The 18,977-nt window shown below is 42.6% G+C and overlaps 1 protein-coding gene across 2 annotated transcripts in view; it reads left to right on the top strand.

Moving 5' to 3' along the window:
• The window catches only part of LOC146681620 (gamma-aminobutyric acid receptor subunit alpha-5-like), a 50,234-nt gene that overhangs the window by 17,191 nt on the left and 14,066 nt on the right, over positions 1 to 18,977 (top strand). For both annotated transcript variants that reach the window (XM_085449124.1, XM_085449123.1), the window contains exon 7: positions 12,450 to 12,593. In XM_085449124.1, the coding sequence (XP_085305250.1) occupies positions 12,450 to 12,593 (144 nt within the window). The remainder of the gene's footprint in view (positions 1 to 12,449; positions 12,594 to 18,977) is intronic.

Raw genomic sequence — 18,977 nt, 5'->3', positions numbered from 1 at the left:
CACAAAGCTGAACGCACTGACAAAGGACACAGACCTACAAAATAAGACAGGAAGCACACGCCAGACAGAGACAGACTCGTAAACAGGCATAATGACGTCATGGACAAACAGAGGGACATACGGGCAGAGAAGACTAAGCACAGGCAACCTAAACCAAACATAAGGGCAAGATAACAAAACCTAAACCAGAAATAATCATCATCAACATCATCAGATAACTAAAGAATCAGAATATAGTTGTAATCAAAACAGTATCACCAGAAAATAACTAATCCATAATGCAAAATAAACCAAAACATAAGAAACTCAAAATACTGGGTCCAACGGACCCAGAACCGTGACAGTACCCCCCCTCTAAGGGCTGACTCCCGACAGCCCCAAACAAAAAAAAGCCACAAAGCACCAGGCCAGGGCGGGCGGAGGGGGTCCAGGATGGAGGGACAGAGCCCAAACAAAAAAACAAGGAGCACCAGAGTCCAAAAAACGCAGGAGAGCATATCAAAAACAAAACGAAACCAGAGCTCACCAAGAGTCCACAAAAAGTTCAGGGGGCCGACCGTGCACGCGGAAACGGCGGCGACGGGCGTACAGTTCTGGAGGCCGACCGTGCACACGGCAACGGCGGCGACGGGCGAACAGTTCCGGGGGCCGGCCACGCGGAAGGCAGTGGCGGCGACAGAGCAGATCCGGGGGCCGGCCACGCGGAAGGCAGTGGCGGCGACAGAGCAGATCCGGGGGCCGGCCACGCGGAAGGCAGTGGCGGCGTCCAGGAGGGTGTTCAGGAGGGCGCCTACGGTGGCGGAGATGCCCAACAAGCGGCCTGGCAGATGACCGACGATGTGGAGGCGGTAGTAGGGGACCTGAAGGCTTCGTGGCCCCTGCAGCCCCAGGCGAAGCGGAGGCCGGACCAGACGATGCAGAAGTTGGACCAGGCGAGGCTGAAGCAGGTGAGGAGGCTGAAGCCGGGCCAGGCGAGGCTGAGGCAGGTGAGGAGGCTGAAGCCGGGCCAGGCGAGGCAGCGGCTGGTGAGGAGGCTGAAGCCGGGCCAGGCGAAGAGGACGCCGAAGCAGACGCCGGACCGGGCGATGCAGATGCCGGACCGGGCGATGCGGATGCCGGACCGGGCGATGCGGATGCCGGACCGGGCGATGCGGATGCCGGACCGGGCGATGCAGATGAGGATGCCGGACCGGGCGATGCAGATGAGGATGCCGGACCGGGCGATGCAGATGAGGATGCCGGACCAGGCAAAGCAGCTGATGAGGAAGCTGAAGAGGAGGCCACTGCAGGTGATGCGGAGGCTGGACCAGGCGAGGATGAAGACACGGAGGCTGGACCAGGCGAGGCGGATGAAGTCGAAGCATGCGCTGGACCAGGCGACGCTGAGGATGCTGAATCCGGACCAGGCAACGGCGTGGAGGATGACACAGAGGCTGCAGCTGGCGTGGGTGGAGACACAGAGGCTGCAGCTGGCGTGGGTGGAGACACAGAGGCTGCAGCTGGCGTGGGTGGAGACACAGAGGCTGCAGCTGGCGTGGGTGGAGACACAGAGGCTGCAGCTGGCGTGGGTGGAGACACAGAGGCTGCAGGTGGAGCAGCTGGTGGCTGGACGGGCTCCTCGGGCCCCCCAGCTGACGAGGAAGGAGGCTGGACGGGCTCCTCGGGCCCCCCAGCTGACGAGGAAGGAGGCTGGACGGGCTCCTCGGGCCCCCCAGCAAAAACAGTCTCAGAACCAGTGGGCACTGGAGCCCCTGGCACACACAGAACGGAACCAGCAGGTGCGGAGACCTCTGGCAGGAACACAACAGAACCAGCAGGCACACGGGCCTCTGGCAGGAACGCAACAGGACCAGCAGGCACACGGGCCTCTGGCAGGGACAGAACAGGACCAGCAGGCACACGGGCCTCTGGCAGGGACAGAACAGGACCAGCAGGCACACGGGCCCCTGGCAGGGACAGAACAGGACCAGCAGGCACACGGGCCTCTGGCAGGGACAGAACAGGACCAGCAGGCACACGGGCCCCTGGCAGGGACAGAACAGGACCAGCAGGCACACGGGCCTCTGGCAGGGACAGAACAGGACCAGCAGGCACACGGGCCTCTGGCAGCGTTGATGCCGACTGGGGCTGAGCAACACATAGGTTAGGCTCAGGAGGCAACAATTGAGTGCAGTCATCGGCTGACTCCTTAGCCCCCAGGGGTCCAGAGTCAACTGCGGGTTGAAACTCGGACTCTGGGGAGGCCCTGGAGGTAGTAAATGTCTCTAATCGGGCCAGCTTTCGAGGAACGAAAACAGTCCTGTTGAGCATGTTTTCCTGCTTAATACGAGTGAGAAAAGATGGCTGCTCAGCAGGAGACTGGGTTGAGAAAGACTGAAGTGACCCTTGTGGGGAGAATGAAACTAGTGAAGGAGCAGATGATTGAGCTGCGGGTAACGGAGTGGCTAACTGGGCAGCTGACTGAGCTGAGGGCAGCTGAACAGCTAGCTGGGCTGCTGAACGGGCTAACGGTTGAGGAGGTGTTTGTAGTGAGCGTGATGCAGGGGGTGGTATAGGCTCCCCTGAGCCTCTAGGGCTCGGTTTAACTAGCTGAAGGAGTTCAGAAGAAACAGTTCTGCTTAGGCTTCTCTGCTCTAAGAGAACAGGGCAGAAACAGCCCGTTAAGTCCCCCTCCCCATTCTTGGGTTGCGAACCCACAGCGCCATTCATAGATTCAGCAGTACATGTCAGAACCGAATTCAAACTGTCCGGGGTTAACTCTGTATCGACAGAAAAGTTCTTAGCAGGCTCCAACAGAGGGTGCACAATCAGAGTTTTGCCCATACATTCTGGTTCTTCAGCGGAAAAAGCATCAACATAATGAGTCAGGGAGTCTTTTCTTTCTACTGGGCCGGGGTGAACGTCCATGGAACAAACCGCCTTCACCTCACTACTCTTAGCCGTGAGAAGAAAACAGTTCCCATTACTATTTGCAGGTGAAGCAATAGGGGTACAGTCAATATCACTCACCATTGCCTGCTGTTCTGACGAGTGATTGGGCTCCGGTTGTAGTGAGGAATGACGGCGGTGGCGCCGCTTCCTCCTGGCGGCAGGGGCTGAGGCGACAGGAGAAACTGGTGACGATGGAGAAAAGACGTCCTCGTCCTCGTCCTGCGACCACATCGCCGCCAAGCAGGAGGCAGGTGAATTAAGCCCTGAGCGGCAAGAAGTGGAGCTCTGTGGCCGCGGTGCGGAAACGCCTTTCCTCTGTTGCAATTGCTGCTGTACGGCGGCCGACTCCGCGGAGAGCTCCTTGTGTTGCGGCTGCTGCCGATGCAACGGCTTCGGCGAAGAATACTGGGCGCGGACAAAAGCTGCAAGCTCCCGAGCCTGTAGCACCTCCTGGGCTTCATGCAGCTGGTCTATGAAGCCCCTAAATCCCCTTAGTGTGCGCAAATGAGGACTCCCCTCCAGGATCGCTTCTATAGCGTTAATCCCAACTGCCATAGTCTTAGCGTCCTTAGCGTGGGAGACCCGCTCGATCAGGCGGTGGATGCGGGAGAGGTCATGTTCCCGGGATGAATCCGCTGGGTCCAGGAAATGGTCGCATCGTTCTGTCATGGTCGGCTGTGTGGCAGGCAGGAGGAGGACCCAAAATGCAGGACTCACAGGCACGAGGGAATGAACTCAAAAAGGCAGCTTTATTGCTGAAGAGGCAGGACATAGGAAATACAAAACTAAACTGGGAAAAGTAAACTAACACTCGGAGAGAGAGAGACACAGGGAAATCCACGCAGCATGAGGGTGAACAGACGTTAACGATGCGACACCGAGTAGGGGAAGACACAGACACTAAATACAAGAGGTGAACGGAGCAAAGAGGAAACAGCTGGGAGACACGGCTGACGTAGATTACACTGACGAGACAGGGAGAGCACAAAGCTGAACGCACTGACAAAGGACACAGACCTACAAAATAAGACAGGAAGCACACGCCAGACAGAGACAGACTCGTAAACAGGCATAATGACGTCATGGACAAACAGAGGGACATACGGGCAGAGAAGACTAAGCACAGGCAACCTAAACCAAACATAAGGGCAAGATAACAAAACCTAAACCAGAAATAATCATCATCAACATCATCAGATAACTAAAGAATCAGAATATAGTTGTAATCAAAACAGTATCACCAGAAAATAACTAATCCATAATGCAAAATAAACCAAAACATAAGAAACTCAAAATACTGGGTCCAACGGACCCAGAACCGTGACAACAACAAACTTTACCCGAGTCATTTAGACAGCCGTTAGCACATGATTCTCCTTATGGGGACCTGATATGTTTAATGTGCTGCTGAGAATATAGCCCAGAAGAAGCGGATAGTATAGCTTTTAGTTTGGAAAGAGCCATTTCTCTGTAATAAACTCTCTTTTCCAAAGATGAAATTACAAAATTACTTTGTTGTTTCAGCAACATTAAATTTAAAAACTGTACTTTTGAGTTGAAATATATATTTATAATTTTAATAAATGACAAATTAAAAAGGCATGAACATTTATTTTTGTATCGAAAAAATATCGAACCGTGACACCAAAGTATCAAACTGAACCGAACCGTGAATTTTGTGTATCGTTGCACCCCTAATATATATATATGTGTGTGTGTGTGTGTGTGTGTAAAGAAATGAGGGATGGCTCTAGACATACATTTGCACTGCACCCTATATGCAGTGTTGGGACTAACGCGTTATTAAGTAACGCGTTACAGTAACTACGTTATTATTGTGGTAACGAGCACGGTAACTAGTTATTATGCCAAAATCAGGAACGCGTTACTCGTTACTGGGATTTAGATAGGGTCGTTACTCGTTACTTCGTGTGGTGGCATCGCGGAGTTTCCACAGATTCAGTAACATTAGCAAGTGGTGGAGGCAGCAGGTGGATGAAGGAAAAGGGACGCAGAAGGAAAAGAGACCCGAGGCGGCCGCCGGTCCAAGTGTGAACTGAACTTCAGGTAAGAAGTTATGACCTGCAGTCTCTCTGGGTCAGATATGAACCAAGTTTAGGTGGAGTTTATTTTCGTTATTCTGACTTTTTCCGTACTGCGTGCTAGCTAGCATGACGGAGTTTCTATACAGCTGGGTGGGTGCTATGAAGTTAATGATGTTGAACCTTATTTTGTTCATAAGTTATTAGAGTTGCCAACCGTCCCGTCTGGTATTCAGAGAAAATATTAGCGTTTCGTATTTAGGTGAAAAGGAACAGTTTGTCCCGTAATTCAGCTACAATGAAAAAGGCACAAAGCTGGAGTTATTCTGTGTTTACGCTGCACAGCTGCCTCTTCTTCTTTCATCCTCTCACCCTCCCTCTCCCGTTTCTACTTCAATCATGAAACTGATCAATGATCAGCTGATCGGCTTTTCTCTCTTGTTTGTTTATCGCCCACTTTGCGCCGAAAGAGAAAACCAGCGGATGTTGCGCTAAACAACAGCAGCACGTTTAAGCTTGATCAGCTGTTGTTAGAATTTATTTAATATTAATTTCTAGTATCAGCTGATGTTTGCTGGAGCCACAGCTGCAAAAAAGCTGCTGGTCATGATATGGTTTGGTTATCTGGTGAGAGGGAAACATGAAGATGAAACCAGGAGATGTCCTTACTGGATCATCAGAGCTGAACAGGTGATGGAGAAACAGGTTTACCTTTTAGGTGACATGAATGAGTTGAAGGGAAGTTATGAACTGTTTCTGAGAGACAATTAAATGGTAAATGGCCTGTATTTATATAGCACTTTTTACTAGTCCCTAAGGACCCCAAAGCGCTTTACATATCCAGTCATCCACCCATTCACACACACATTCACACACTGGTGATGGCAGCTACATTGTAGCCACAGCCACCCTGGGGCGCACTGACAGAGGCGAGGCTGCCGGACACTGGCGCCACCGGGCCCTCTGACCACCACCAGTAGGCAACGGGTGAAGTGTCTTGCCCAAGGACACAACGACCGAGACTGTCCGAGCCGGGGCTCGAACCGGCAACCTTCCGATTACAAGGCAAACTCCTAACTCTTGAGCCACGATCGCCCAGGATCCTTTTTTAGGTAGCTGACAGCTGGTAACTGTGCAGGTGCGGATCTAGCAAAGTGTGGCCAAGGGGGCATGTAGGGCATTAACAGGGAATGGGGGGCACAAAGAAATACTTTTCTTTCTTATTCTCATTTAAAATATCTAGCTTTTAAAAAATAATTATCTGAATCTTACAACAAACGATTGATAGATTGATGCATATATACCATCAGAACAGTGAACATCACTGTCACAACAGTGTTTGTTTTCATTCAAAGGCTTTATGATTTTTCCTATAATGGTGGGCCAGTTTCTAGTCAAAATGCCCGGGCCAATTTTCTTTCCCAGTCCAGCCCTGTATGCAGCTCATCTGCAGTCTGGTGTTACCTACATCTTCCTATTCAGAAGGCAGAATTTCTGAGTTCTGAGTACAATCGAAAGCACCACGACTGCAGTTTTTGTGTTGGATGTAAAAGGCGCACATGACTCTGTGACGTAGGCTAGAATCATGGCAGCAGTCAATGACGGTCCAGGCGTGGGATTTCTCTCGTGGAAATATGCACGTTATCATATCCTTTCTATTGGTAGGTGGCACAGTGCACTTGTGGCAAGTAAGCAAGCTAGAAGACTGGCAAAGTTATGGAAGAAACACATTAACAAGAGAATTCTGAGTAAAACCAAAGTTACTTTCCCTAGTAACTAGTTACTTTGAAAGTAACGAGTAACTTGAAGTAACTGAGTTACTTTTGAGAGAAGTAACTAGTAATGTAACTAAGTTACTATTTTAAAGTAACTTACCCAACACTGCCTATATGTAATTATTATTTAGCTATAATAAGCTAAATGCTATACTACAGCTGTTTAGCAGTTTGTTAGAACATCAAATCAAGAAAACTCAAAGTCAGTGAAAAGACTCAAGCATATCAGTTACATAGCTGAAGACCTACTAAAGATGTACCTAAACTTTATGTTTTAGCTTTCTGAGTCTATATTTATGGCTCTGTATCAACTATTAAAAACTTCAGAAGGGAAGAGATTACCGAAGTCCTCCTACGCTTAATTAGGTTAATGACTGGAAGGGTTGTCCCCAATGCCCTCTTAACTTGACGCCTTGTCTGTGTGCCCTCCCAGCAAGGACGCATATAGAAGCTTGAGTGGCCCTGTGGGTATTTAAAGACAGAGCTGGCCAAATGCCACACCTAAGGAGCCTGTTGTACTAAAGGGATGAGACTCCTGGATTTTCAGTGAGATGCAGCCCGCCCACATTCACCACGTAAAAGAAGCACAACGGATTGCAATCCAATTATGGAAGCTGCTGGGCTTTCCCATGGCAAAATCTAACCTCTCCCCCTGCACTACCCCACAGGTAAACGGTGTCAGTGTGCAATAACAACAGGCAAAGGTGCTCTTTCATCGTTCCATGTCATTATAACTACACAATGCATTGCTAGATCTAAAAAAAGAAAGTTTCTGATGTTTCCTGTTTTTACCATCACATTCATTTTAATGAGCTAATCATCAACGAACCAATGTTCTCTCGGTTTGTTTTCAGTTGCAGCTACCAGAAGCTTTAGTTAAAGCCATCACCAGCTCGCAAACTAGCTTTCACTTGATCTTGTCATCTTGCTATCTGGTTTTATCTGTAACAGAGTGCAGTAGGTGGATATTAGATATCTCAGTAACCTAAAGCTTTACATTTGCTTGTCGTAAAAAGTCTAGATTTCAACTGAGTCATTTTTACCTGATAAAACCTGTAAGTATTTTGCTTTGTAAAGCAAATAGCAACAACTTCAATCACTATTTTCCAATTGGATTAATGCATGACAAGCACAGTCCTGGGTCATAGTCATGAAAGTCTTAAACCTATTTTCGATAGGCCTCTATATCCTCTCCCTTTATAACATTGTAATGATTTGTCATGCTATTAAAGCATGGAGGTTTACTGTACACTAAGTCGTCCTGGGTAAAGGGTAACTAATCCCTTACTCTGACCTACTAATTTAGCTTCTGTACGGCCTTAAGCTCTACAGTTCTCAAGTATACACTAAGGATATACACTAAGAGGAGTAATACTAATCAGTAATCAGTGGGCTTATAGTCTATTTTTTTATGTAGTACTTCTCAATTCAGTTAAGTTCACCAGCACTATATGACTTCAAAACAGTTTAAACAAGTCTGCAGAATTATATACTGGAGACCATTAAAGACAATAGAGCTATAAAAAGATACATGATGAACTGACTAAAAAAACAAGACAGTTCTGACAGTCATATAGCATCTGCACCAAGGGCAACAGAGACAGAAGAACAATTGCCAAAGAAAACTACTTTCTGCAAAATTGCTGTGTGATTACCATAATTGACGGCTCTGTGATAGAAAAAAAGGCCAGTCATTTGGAACTTTGCAAAGCTGGTGTTTATGGATAGGCGGGTGTTTAGAAATTCCTCGTTCCATGAAACGGGGCATAAAAATGCAGATGATGATGTGAGGTGCACAAAACCTGAGCCCCAGAGCGGTGGGAAAAACAATCAAGCGTGGTCTAACGACTTAGCCTGCCTTCCCTTCAACCCACAATGATCCCACTGAATGGCAGTGAATCATTTTATGATTGTTCTCCTTCTTTGAGCCTTTATATATTCTAAGATATGAATCTCTGAATTATTTCTGTAATCCCACCAATCAGAGCTCAACTTCGCCTACTCTGTAATGACAGCCTGTTGAGCCAAAGTTTGACCCTGACCTCTAGACTGCCACCACCATTCATATGATGTTACTTGTCATTTACTCAAACACCTATAATTACACTTCGCAAGCAATATTTTGTAGTCACGACAGTTTCTGACTACATGTTGCTATACTTGTCTAGATATAGGCAGTAAAACAATTCCTTCCTTTTTGTTGGTGCCAGGTCTCACATAAGCCCATATGGTGCAAATAAATCTCACACCAAATAAGGGGAGGCATCAAATTGGAAAAATCGACTAGGCTAAATATCAGCCTTGTTCCACATTTCAGCAATGTAAATCAGAGCACTCAAAGTAAAGTAAAGCATGCAGATCTCAGGATCCATGGGTGTGCTGCCAAACTGCATTTACACATTGGCGACTTAATTCATTATTCAATCAATTATGTTAGACATGGAAATAGGATCAGCCAGGTCCTAATGGCAAATCAAAGTCTTTTTTTATTGTTGCAACAAATACAAAGAGAGATGATTTACACGAGCAGTGATAATCTTATTAACCAATAATTTCCGGTATAGTTTTCATCAAGGACCTTTTTTCAGACCAAAACAAGGCAATAACTAACTAAAAACTAATGCACGAGAAAAAAAACCTATGATGAAAAGTACTGACCCTTTCATCAGCAAATAAACGAGATGAAAATATTCTGGAGAGATGAGATTCAAGTTGATGCTCAAGTTGGTCTGCCTCATATTAGAGGCCAGTTGTACTGCTCTATCAACAAGGAGCTGGTGCTTTTTGCCCTCTGTTTGTATTTCTAATGCCTTTCTGACTTGTGCTTATGTGTTGGCTCATGTGCCTACTCAGCTTGGTGGCTACAATGCCAGAGAGGAACGTTCATGTTTAGAAAAAGTAGGTAATTGGGTGGTCGTTTGATGGTGAAGGTCGTTCATGACTAGGATTGTTCTTTCCTGTCTACCTGTGCAACCTCTGTAGGGTCCAGGTATCATCTCATGCTACCAATAGAGAAAGCGACCCTAGTCAAATCAAAAACTAGTGAACAGTCAGAAAGAAGGAGGAGGGAAAAAATGCCAGTAGCCTCGAGCTGTAAAATCATTCCTGTTTGGGGGTTGTGTCATTGTTGCCGCTTTGGTGCACCAGTGGTTCATTTCATTAACACCAAAGCAATTTAAACTGATTAACACCCCCCCTCTCCCTCTTAACTGACCAGATCTTTATCCCCATAAGTTTAACTGACTTGATGCTATACTCTGACAGGATAGAGTTAACCTCAGTGCATGTCTACAATCATCTGTAAAACATGGTGGAGTCTCTTTCATGGTTTGGAGCTGTATTTCAGGCAGTGGTGTTGGGGATGTTTCCAAAATTGATGCAATTGCGAACAGAACAGTTCCATCAGATTTTGATCCACCATGCTATACCACCTGGAAAGCTTCTGTTTGGCAGCAGCTTCAGTTTTCAGCATGACAATGATCGCAAACACACTGTCAATGCAGTAACAGCATAATTGGATAGATGAACACACAATACAACACTATCAGGATGGATTGGCCTCCCCAGAAATCGTCATGACAGAGAACAGAAGAAAAGGCAGCAGAGAAGCCTGGAGAACTATTTCTGAAGACTACCTGAAGAAATTACAAGAAATCTTGTCTAAGGAACTTTAGGCTATATTGAAGAATAAAGGTGGTGATGTCAGCTGTGGACTTTCAAACTTGTTTAGACCTTATAAGCTGTATACTGTACATTTCAAGAAATTGCTGCACCTATTTCCCATTTCCTTAGCTAAATATGCAGAACAACGGGTTGCTCAAGGCGCTTGCATAGTATTGCTTATATACCTTATATGTACTGCAGGTGATAGCTGAAACAGTCAACGACAGCACAAATGGGCTAGCTGACAGTGAGAACCAATAGGTTAAACATCTAGCTAGCTAACTCCATAACAATTCAAGTATCTTTTTAAAACAACCATAAAGGAGCTCTTTATGAGACAGAAAGCCTACATGTATGATAACTCACCACGCCTGAGCTGCTAATATCTGCCTAGCCTGTGCATCCAGCTACAGAGAATTTTCAACTAGTTTTCACCAGAAATAAACTTAAGTAACATAATTGATGGAATTAACATGCTCCTCAACCTTTAAATGCTCAGTTACTACAGTATGCGGCAAGTATTGCTTTTATTTGACGTGTATGCCCTACTGAATATTGATTTGTCAGTAACTTGTAAGGGAAAACACACTTTGCCTTTTGAAATTGTCTGCTTTTACTTTCTTTAATAATTCAGACAGCTGCACTTAGAGTGTGTGGAACTGCAGTAATTTATGACTCCGACTGAGCTGTAGCTGCTTTTGCTTCACCCATAAGGAAAGAGCAGCAAAGCGTTAAGCGTAAAGTGTTTAGAAGTTGGCAGAGGTGCACTGTGTTTCCTGCCAAAGTGTTTAGCTTTTCCTCTGCCTAATGAAATTCACCAGTAATCCCTTATCGCAATCTAACTACCCTCCAATTAAAGGTCTCGGCCTTTGGCCTGACCATGCCCAATTTTAAACACTACATACAGTCTGGAGCACTACCCATCTGCCAAGTGAACACCTAGAATGGAAATACTCAGGTCAAGATGTGATCTGCCGGCCTACTGTTACGCAAGAACAACCCAGGCTTTCAGTTGTGTTTGTGATAGTCAGCATAATAAGTTGTTTTAATGGAATTTCAGCTCTTCTTGTGTTGTATTAATAGATTTAATGTGCATAATTGTCTTTTTCATGCCTCCAGAAATCTCTTGATGAGGGAACAACACTTGGCTGCACCAATTTCACCGTGCACGCCTCTTTAAAAGTTGTTTATCACTGCCAAAGAACTAATCACTGTTTTCTGTCCCCAGTATGAAATATGCAGCCTTTGGAAAGCATCAAAAGTAAAGAATAAATGCAAAATGAAGGTGTCTAGTGTAATTGGGCCCTCCTCCCTCATTATTTTTCCTCTCTGCAGATAATTCCTCTCCCTGTCTCCCACCTTAAACTTTCTGCTTCTCAAATGCTTTCCATAGTATTCGCCAATCTTTTCCAAATCTTGACATGACCATGATTAAGTTTTTGTTTTCTCTCTTTTCCTTTCACCATTTTTTCCTCCTCAAAGTTGTTGTTAGTTTTTTTTGTTTTGTGGTTTGTTTTTTTTTGGGGGGGGGGTGTTAAAAGAGGGCCATGATAGATCAATGTTCAGCTATGCTGCAGTATTCAACATGAATCAGTGTAATAGCCAGAGATGTTACACGGTTTTCTCTCTGTTTTCATCACAAGTGTGATGCAACACATTTTGGTTAATCTGACTCCGTCTGGGTCCGGCTGCTGACAGGGAAGCTCACCCCTGACCCAGAAATGTGGTTTAAACAAAAGTAGACTAAAAAATCCCCCCCTCCAGCACACACGCACACACACACATTTTACAGACATACTAGACAAATTCTGCTCTTGGCCTCAAGCCTGCAGTCTAATCAAAAAGTGCTAGAGAGGCTCTGCATCAGCTCCACACACGGGGAGCTACACATAATGAGTGATGACAGGGTTGTAACTCACTCTAATATGTTAATAATCTACTCTGCTGTAAACAAACAGGGTTTCACTTCCACTTTGAATGTCATCATATTAAGAGCAAAACACTTAAATCAGAATAATCTTTCCTGTCTGTCTCTCAGATGCCTATCCTGTGTCAGAAGTCGTCTACACTTGGACTGAGGGAGCTAAAGAATCTGTGGTGGTGGCAGAGGATGGCTCCAGACTCAATCAGTATCATCTTGTTGGACAAAGTGCTAACACAGAGGATATACACACAAGCAGGGGTATGTGCTATTTTAATAACTCTGTAGTAATAATATTAACAGCAGTGTGCTTCTATTGCTAGTAGCAAAGTATTAAGAATGGATGGATTAGTGAAATAAGTTGTGGCAGAGATAAAAGTAATATACTTAATCCCAAATGATGGAATATTTTGTGATATTAGGGGAAAAAATAGAGATTAGGTAACACAGCAATATAAGAACTGGAGCCCCAGTAGACAGTTACTGTATAGGATACATAGTACAATAAAAACAAAAATAGGATGACTTAACTATTACCGTTGAACACAAATACAAGCTGTCAACTGGACAAACACTACACCACTCATTAATAAGGATAGAAATATTCAATAATTTTCTAATTATTAACACACACAACAAATCCAATACTGCTTACTTGATCATGCTACAAATTACAGGAGTTTTGTAAAGCTTAGTTTAACCAATAGTTTAGTTTAACTTAGTTTAGCCCATTTGTGTAGGCATGTAAGGATACTTACATATGTTGCTGGTGTTAATGCAGTTTAGCTACGCAACAAGCTAGCAGTTACTGTTTCTAACTCGAGTACTGGTTATTAGTGGAAGATTGTATTCATACAAACATAGTATTACAACATTGTCTACATGTCCACATTTAATATGGGAACTTTATTTCTTCATCATAACTGTGGTGATACAATGGCAAGCTAATGTTAGCTTCATCGCTTCAGCTAGCATCACAACAAAACTGTAAATATTCAGTGGCATCAAAACTGTACCTATGAACTAGGTTGTTTTGAACAACCTATAAAATTTATCTTTTGGCAGGAAAATGGAAAAATAAGTAGAGTGATTTACTGAAATATTAGCAAACATAAATGAAAATACAGAATAAGGCAAAAACAGAGTATGCATAAAACAACAAGTTGAAAATGTCAAATATTTGGTATGAGCGCCTTTATTCTTCAACATAGCCTGAACTATTTTAAGCTAGCTTTCTTTATGTAGTCTTCAGGAATAGGTCTCTTGAAGAACATTCAAAGCTTATCTTTGGATGTTGGCTGTTTTTGGTTTGTTCTCTGTCATGACGCCACTCTGCTTAATGTTAAGATAGGGGCTCTGGGGAGGCCAATCCATCACCGATCATGTTCCATTGTGTGTTTATTAAAGCTGTTGCCAATCAGATGTTTTTTAAATGTATTGTTTGGTCGATGAAAATCTGACAATACTTTGCTGCGCTCATCATTCTATCATTGAGAAGATCCCCAATATCACTTGCTTGCTTTGGAGCAAGTGGCTGCTTTTTGTTCAGGCTTTTTTGTCCGGTGTGTTTTATCGATGACTGTAGGCACTTACACTTACACTATTATGTTGATTACACATAATAATGACAAGTTCAACTGAAACCTTTAAATTTGCTTGGATTCATCACAACATAAGACACGTTGAAATAATTTTGGGTCCAGTTTTTGTAAAGTTTGGCCCTTCTTTTCCTCAAAAATGGCTTGAGGCTATCCTTGACACTGGCAAACAGCAAATGGGCCAATTTCCATGTTGATTCTGTGAGGACATTAAGATGGTATTCATGTCCTGTTCATCTTCTTTTGTCCTACACTTGTCTAGTTTCCTTAAAACACAGTGTACGAGTGTACGAGTGTACGTGATGTAACATTTGGCATTTTCAAACACTTTGTGTTTGAAAAGCATCTTTTTACAAAGAGCCCAAACATACCATTTAAAATGAGTTCATTGATGACCCATCTGTTTCTATTTGTGTTAGTTGTTTTTTATTTATCGGGATTCACTCTTCGTCCATAAACCTCAACTACTGTACAAAAACAATTAAAACCATATGATGTTATAAACTACTTGTACCATCTGTTATTTAAGTAATAATTCTGAGTTAGCTCTTTTTTACAGGTGTAGAGACCTTTGTCAGCATATTTGTTTACCATCAGAGCAGATTTAATGAAACAGATGCAACTGAAATGCCGACGTTTAGCTTTAATTTAAGGATTCGGACAAAAATATTGCATCAGCTGTATTTATATACAAACTGCCCTATTTTCTGGAGCTAAAATATTATTGGGGAGTTGACTCTGGCTTATTTCTGTATTTTTTCACAAGTTAAGCAGGTTAAAGGTCCAGAGATGATTCCAAGTGTGGCATTTGCATTTGGAAGTTGTTTCTGTGAACTGAAGCAAAGGTTGAAGGACCTCTTAAGGCAAAGAGAATATTCTATCCTTAGACTGGAAAACAAACATATCTGAAAGGGAGCAGAAACTTGTCAAATCAGCAGTTCGGCTCTTGCTGAGAAAAAAAGAAAGCATTGGAGAGCTCGTCAACAGAAACAGGTCCTTAAATCCATAAAAGACAAAAGTGGTGGATGTTGGCAAGATCATTTCCACGGGAAAGACAAAAAAAACCCCACAGGATGCACCAAGTGTGGAAGTCACTGCATTGATTGCAAGATGCAAAACATTTATGTTTAGCTAGCCACGCTAGCTTGCTGGACAGATGAAAATACAGCAGAGCTGGGAAGAAACAAAAGGAAAAAAGATCTAAAATGACTCATAATCTGAATAAAGTAGAGACAATTTGATGCAGGGGTACACATAGCTTCCTATGACACTAGGTCACAGGTGTTTGTTGGTGATTTGACAAAACAAAAGTGTACTGAGCAGTGTGTGTACACACTGAGCGACTTGCAGTCAAGTTAACTGGATGTCATCTCAGCGAACAGATGAACAATGAGCCAGACCATGCTGACAAAAGTAACCCAGGAGATTTTGAAAAATATAAAAAAAAGGTGGACTATTGTGCAGGCAGCAACTAAACACTGCTACAGTAAAAGCCTCGGCGGGAAACCTTTTCTCTGCTGATTGGCCACGGATTCCAGACTTCAGGAAGTCATCATCAAAGGATCACTGACAAAGTTTAAAAAAGATTTTATTACGATTATATTAAATTATTGCACTACATTTAATTCTCTAAAAAAGGGACGGTACATAAGAATGTAATTAGTTCATTAGTCAAATCTATATTTTTTCTTAACCCCTTAACATCTGGATTTAAGAGGTTAAATTCAACTTTGGGTTAATTTAACATTGATTGTTCAACTTCAAATATGTTGTGTTGTGTACAAACATTATGAAAACTGTGCCACTGTTCAAAACTTTTTTTAAGTTATAAAATTTTTAAAAAATTGTTAATTATTTATTATTTTCATTAAATAAAGAAACCTCAATCAGAACATAGTGCAAGCATTGCATTGTGTATTTTTCATTAGCACTGAGGTGAATTATGTTGCACGGTACGAATTAGTTAAGGTGATGTAACTAATTCTAGATTAGGGAAGATAAACACTGTAGGGAGAAATGGATGTGCTGCGAGGTGGAGAGGAAATGTGGGAAACATTATCAGTAGTTAAGAGTCAATGAGTGGAGGCTAGTGCAGAGTAGCCTATCCCTCTCACAACCAGCTGTCTACAGGCTCGGACAGCCCTGTCAAACAACACTTATCCCTGCACACACGCACACACATAGAAGCATGCGCGCACATGCACACATACACAAATCGAGAGAGACCTGAGTCCTAGGGTTAATCCCCCATCCAACCACCCATCAGCTTTTGCATAAGAAGATGACATCACAGCTCAGTGAGGGATTGGCTGGGTGTGTCTGTGTGTTTGCTGGTGTGTGCATTTGTATATTTATCTTTGTATCAAATGTCGTCACTGTGACAGTCACACAGCAGGGTCATTGTGACAATAAGCTGGAGGACCAGAAGTTACTTCTTTATTGTGGGGGTTAGGACTTTAAAGTTTTTAGGCTTTAAGGTGAAGCGTTAAACCGGGTTGCTTTTACAGGAGACATTTTACTTTAAGGTGATTATACAGGAAACGATTTAAGTGAAAAAAATAATCATGATAATAACAATTTAGGTCTTTGCCAAGCTAGAGTAAAAAAAAAAGTGTGTGTGTTTGTGTGTGGCCTTTGTGCATGTTGGGATTGGACGGCCTCACTTTGACATGTGGGGCTGGTAGGGTGTGGTGTGGGTGTTGAAAGTCATCTGCTTAATACTCTTATGTAAAACCAAACTGTAATACACTTTCCTCTAGTATCTAGTAGAACCGTTATTAAAAGTGTGGATTTCCCCTCCTTTTTTTATTTGCGTACCACAGCTCTTTAAATATTTGCTTGGTGACTCAATGGTTTAAGTGAAAGGCTAAAGCTCTTGTTGGTTAAAGGACTGATGACTGCCTGGCTAGTAGGTTATAACACTGAATGGTTTGACATGTTAATTAATGTGCTAGTTAATGGTAGAAGCTAGTAGCTCACAGAGTAACTGCATGTTTATTTCTAGGATCTACTAGGTTGAGGGTCAATTTTAGCCCAAAAGTGTAGATGACACTTAATTTGAAAGGTAAGATCTTAAAATTTCAACAGCTTAGCATTTGGTTAAAACAAACCCAGCTCTAACCCTATGACAGGTGGATGTGAAGAGGTTAAATGGTGGCTTCTTGCAAATGTGAATACTTTTGCAAGAAGCCAAGAGTTACATAAGTCTAGTTTCTAACTGCTGCACTGAAAAGCATTTGGTTGACTACACTGTAAAAAAAATGTAATATAAAAGTATGTTACTGTATATTTTACAGTTTTGTACTGTTCTTCTAGAATATCATTAAATATACATAAATAGGTTGTGATTTTACATTTCAAATGTAAATCAACGTAAAATCACTGTAAATGTAATAAAACATAATTTTCTTGTTTTTTAAATGTATCTGTCTGTACATATGCATATTTAGATTGTTAAAATACATTCACAAATGTATCATAATTTCACAAATATTTGTCCGTTATTTGAAAGATTGAACTGTTTAATTCAAATGTAATGCTATGGAAAAAATAAAATGATTCTTAACTTTTTTTACATCAAATAATAATTATTATTATTGTTATTTAGGGCAATTGTGGCTCAAGAGTTGGCAGTTCGCCTTGTAATCAGAAGATTGCCGGTTCGATCCCCGGCTCGGACACTCGTTGTGTCCTTGGGCAAGACACTTCACCTACCACCTACTGGTGATGGCCAGAGGGGAATTATAAAGTGGAATTGTAAAGCACTTTGAGGGTCTCAAAAAGCGCTATATGAATGCAATCCATTATTATTATTTAAACCAACTGTTAACTGTATATTTCTGTACATTTAAGTATTATTATTCATATTGCTGCATTCATTGACCTTGTTTATAGGTAATTTCATTGGTTGATCACATTAAAATGTACCTAATTTAATGTTTAAAAGCACTTGAAAAAGGCAAAATCCCATGTAAAATTAGGGCAACAAACTGTATTGTCATTACTGAAAATAACTGTATTTTCATGAGAAAGTTATTTTCTGTTATTTTCTGTTATTATTTTGGCGCCCCAGCTGCCAGAATATTACTGTTTTTTTTAGGATTTTTTTTTTTTTTACGGTGTAGTTGATTCTAGAAACCTGGTTTAAAGACACAGTAATGTAGTTACAGTAAAAGGAAAAAAATGGTGAGAAATTCATCCACTGTACATGGAAGCTGTTTCACTGATCTTTACAAACCTGTGTTTACATTTAGGGCCAATTACTGAGTTATGTGCTTAACCTGTTAATATCCACCAGGTCGCTAGCAACCTGTTTTTGACTTGGAGTTTAGTGTAGGTTTAGCCACATGCTAAATTATGTGATTTTCAAAAATTAGTAAATGGTCTACTTCAAACTATTAAAATTTGTTTAAAGCATCTCCATTTGGATCATTTTTTGTTTGCTTAGTTGCATATTTCTGCCACTAACACCACCCAGAAAACCCTAAAGCAGGTGTAAGTGATTTGAGTTTTTGAACAAATATAAACAAATCACTTGTACTTGCACAAAAATTGTTCTAAAATATAGCCACCCAGCCCCCAACTTAACATATAGAGGGCTGAGGCTGGATGTAGACCATGTGGCTGTGCACATGGGTGTGCAAAAAGTCAGAGCAAACCAAAATAGCACAGTATCTAAATTTCTTGTCAAATGAAGTTGTAAGAATGTCGCATCATCCAACCCTTTGGAGATAAATTAATCCAACCGATTCCTTCTCATATGGCTGATCAGATATAAACAATATATACTCTAAGTATAATAACTATGATACAGTATTTATGTTCATATGTTGTATTTGATAGTACTAATGATATTACCCAAATCATCGAGCCACCATCTGGTGTCGTGCCTGCTACCACAAAAAGCTAAACATTATCCGAGAATTCCATTTATCTCCAGGACCAAAGGCGGTAAATCATTCATGCAGCTCAAAGCTTCTGTCTGGAAACTGCCCAAATCAGTGGTGGAGATTGCTGATGAGCTTGAGCTCTGGGGTCACATTCAGCC

This window comes from Copadichromis virginalis, linkage group LG23 (assembly GCF_057382275.1).
Source record: "Copadichromis virginalis isolate Kocher_CV1m ecotype Utaka linkage group LG23, C_Virginalis_male_GT1.1, whole genome shotgun sequence".
Taxonomy (NCBI): Eukaryota; Metazoa; Chordata; class Actinopteri; order Cichliformes; family Cichlidae; genus Copadichromis; species Copadichromis virginalis.
Note: the sequence above shows the minus strand (reverse complement) of the source record. Positions and strands in the feature narration are given on the sequence as shown.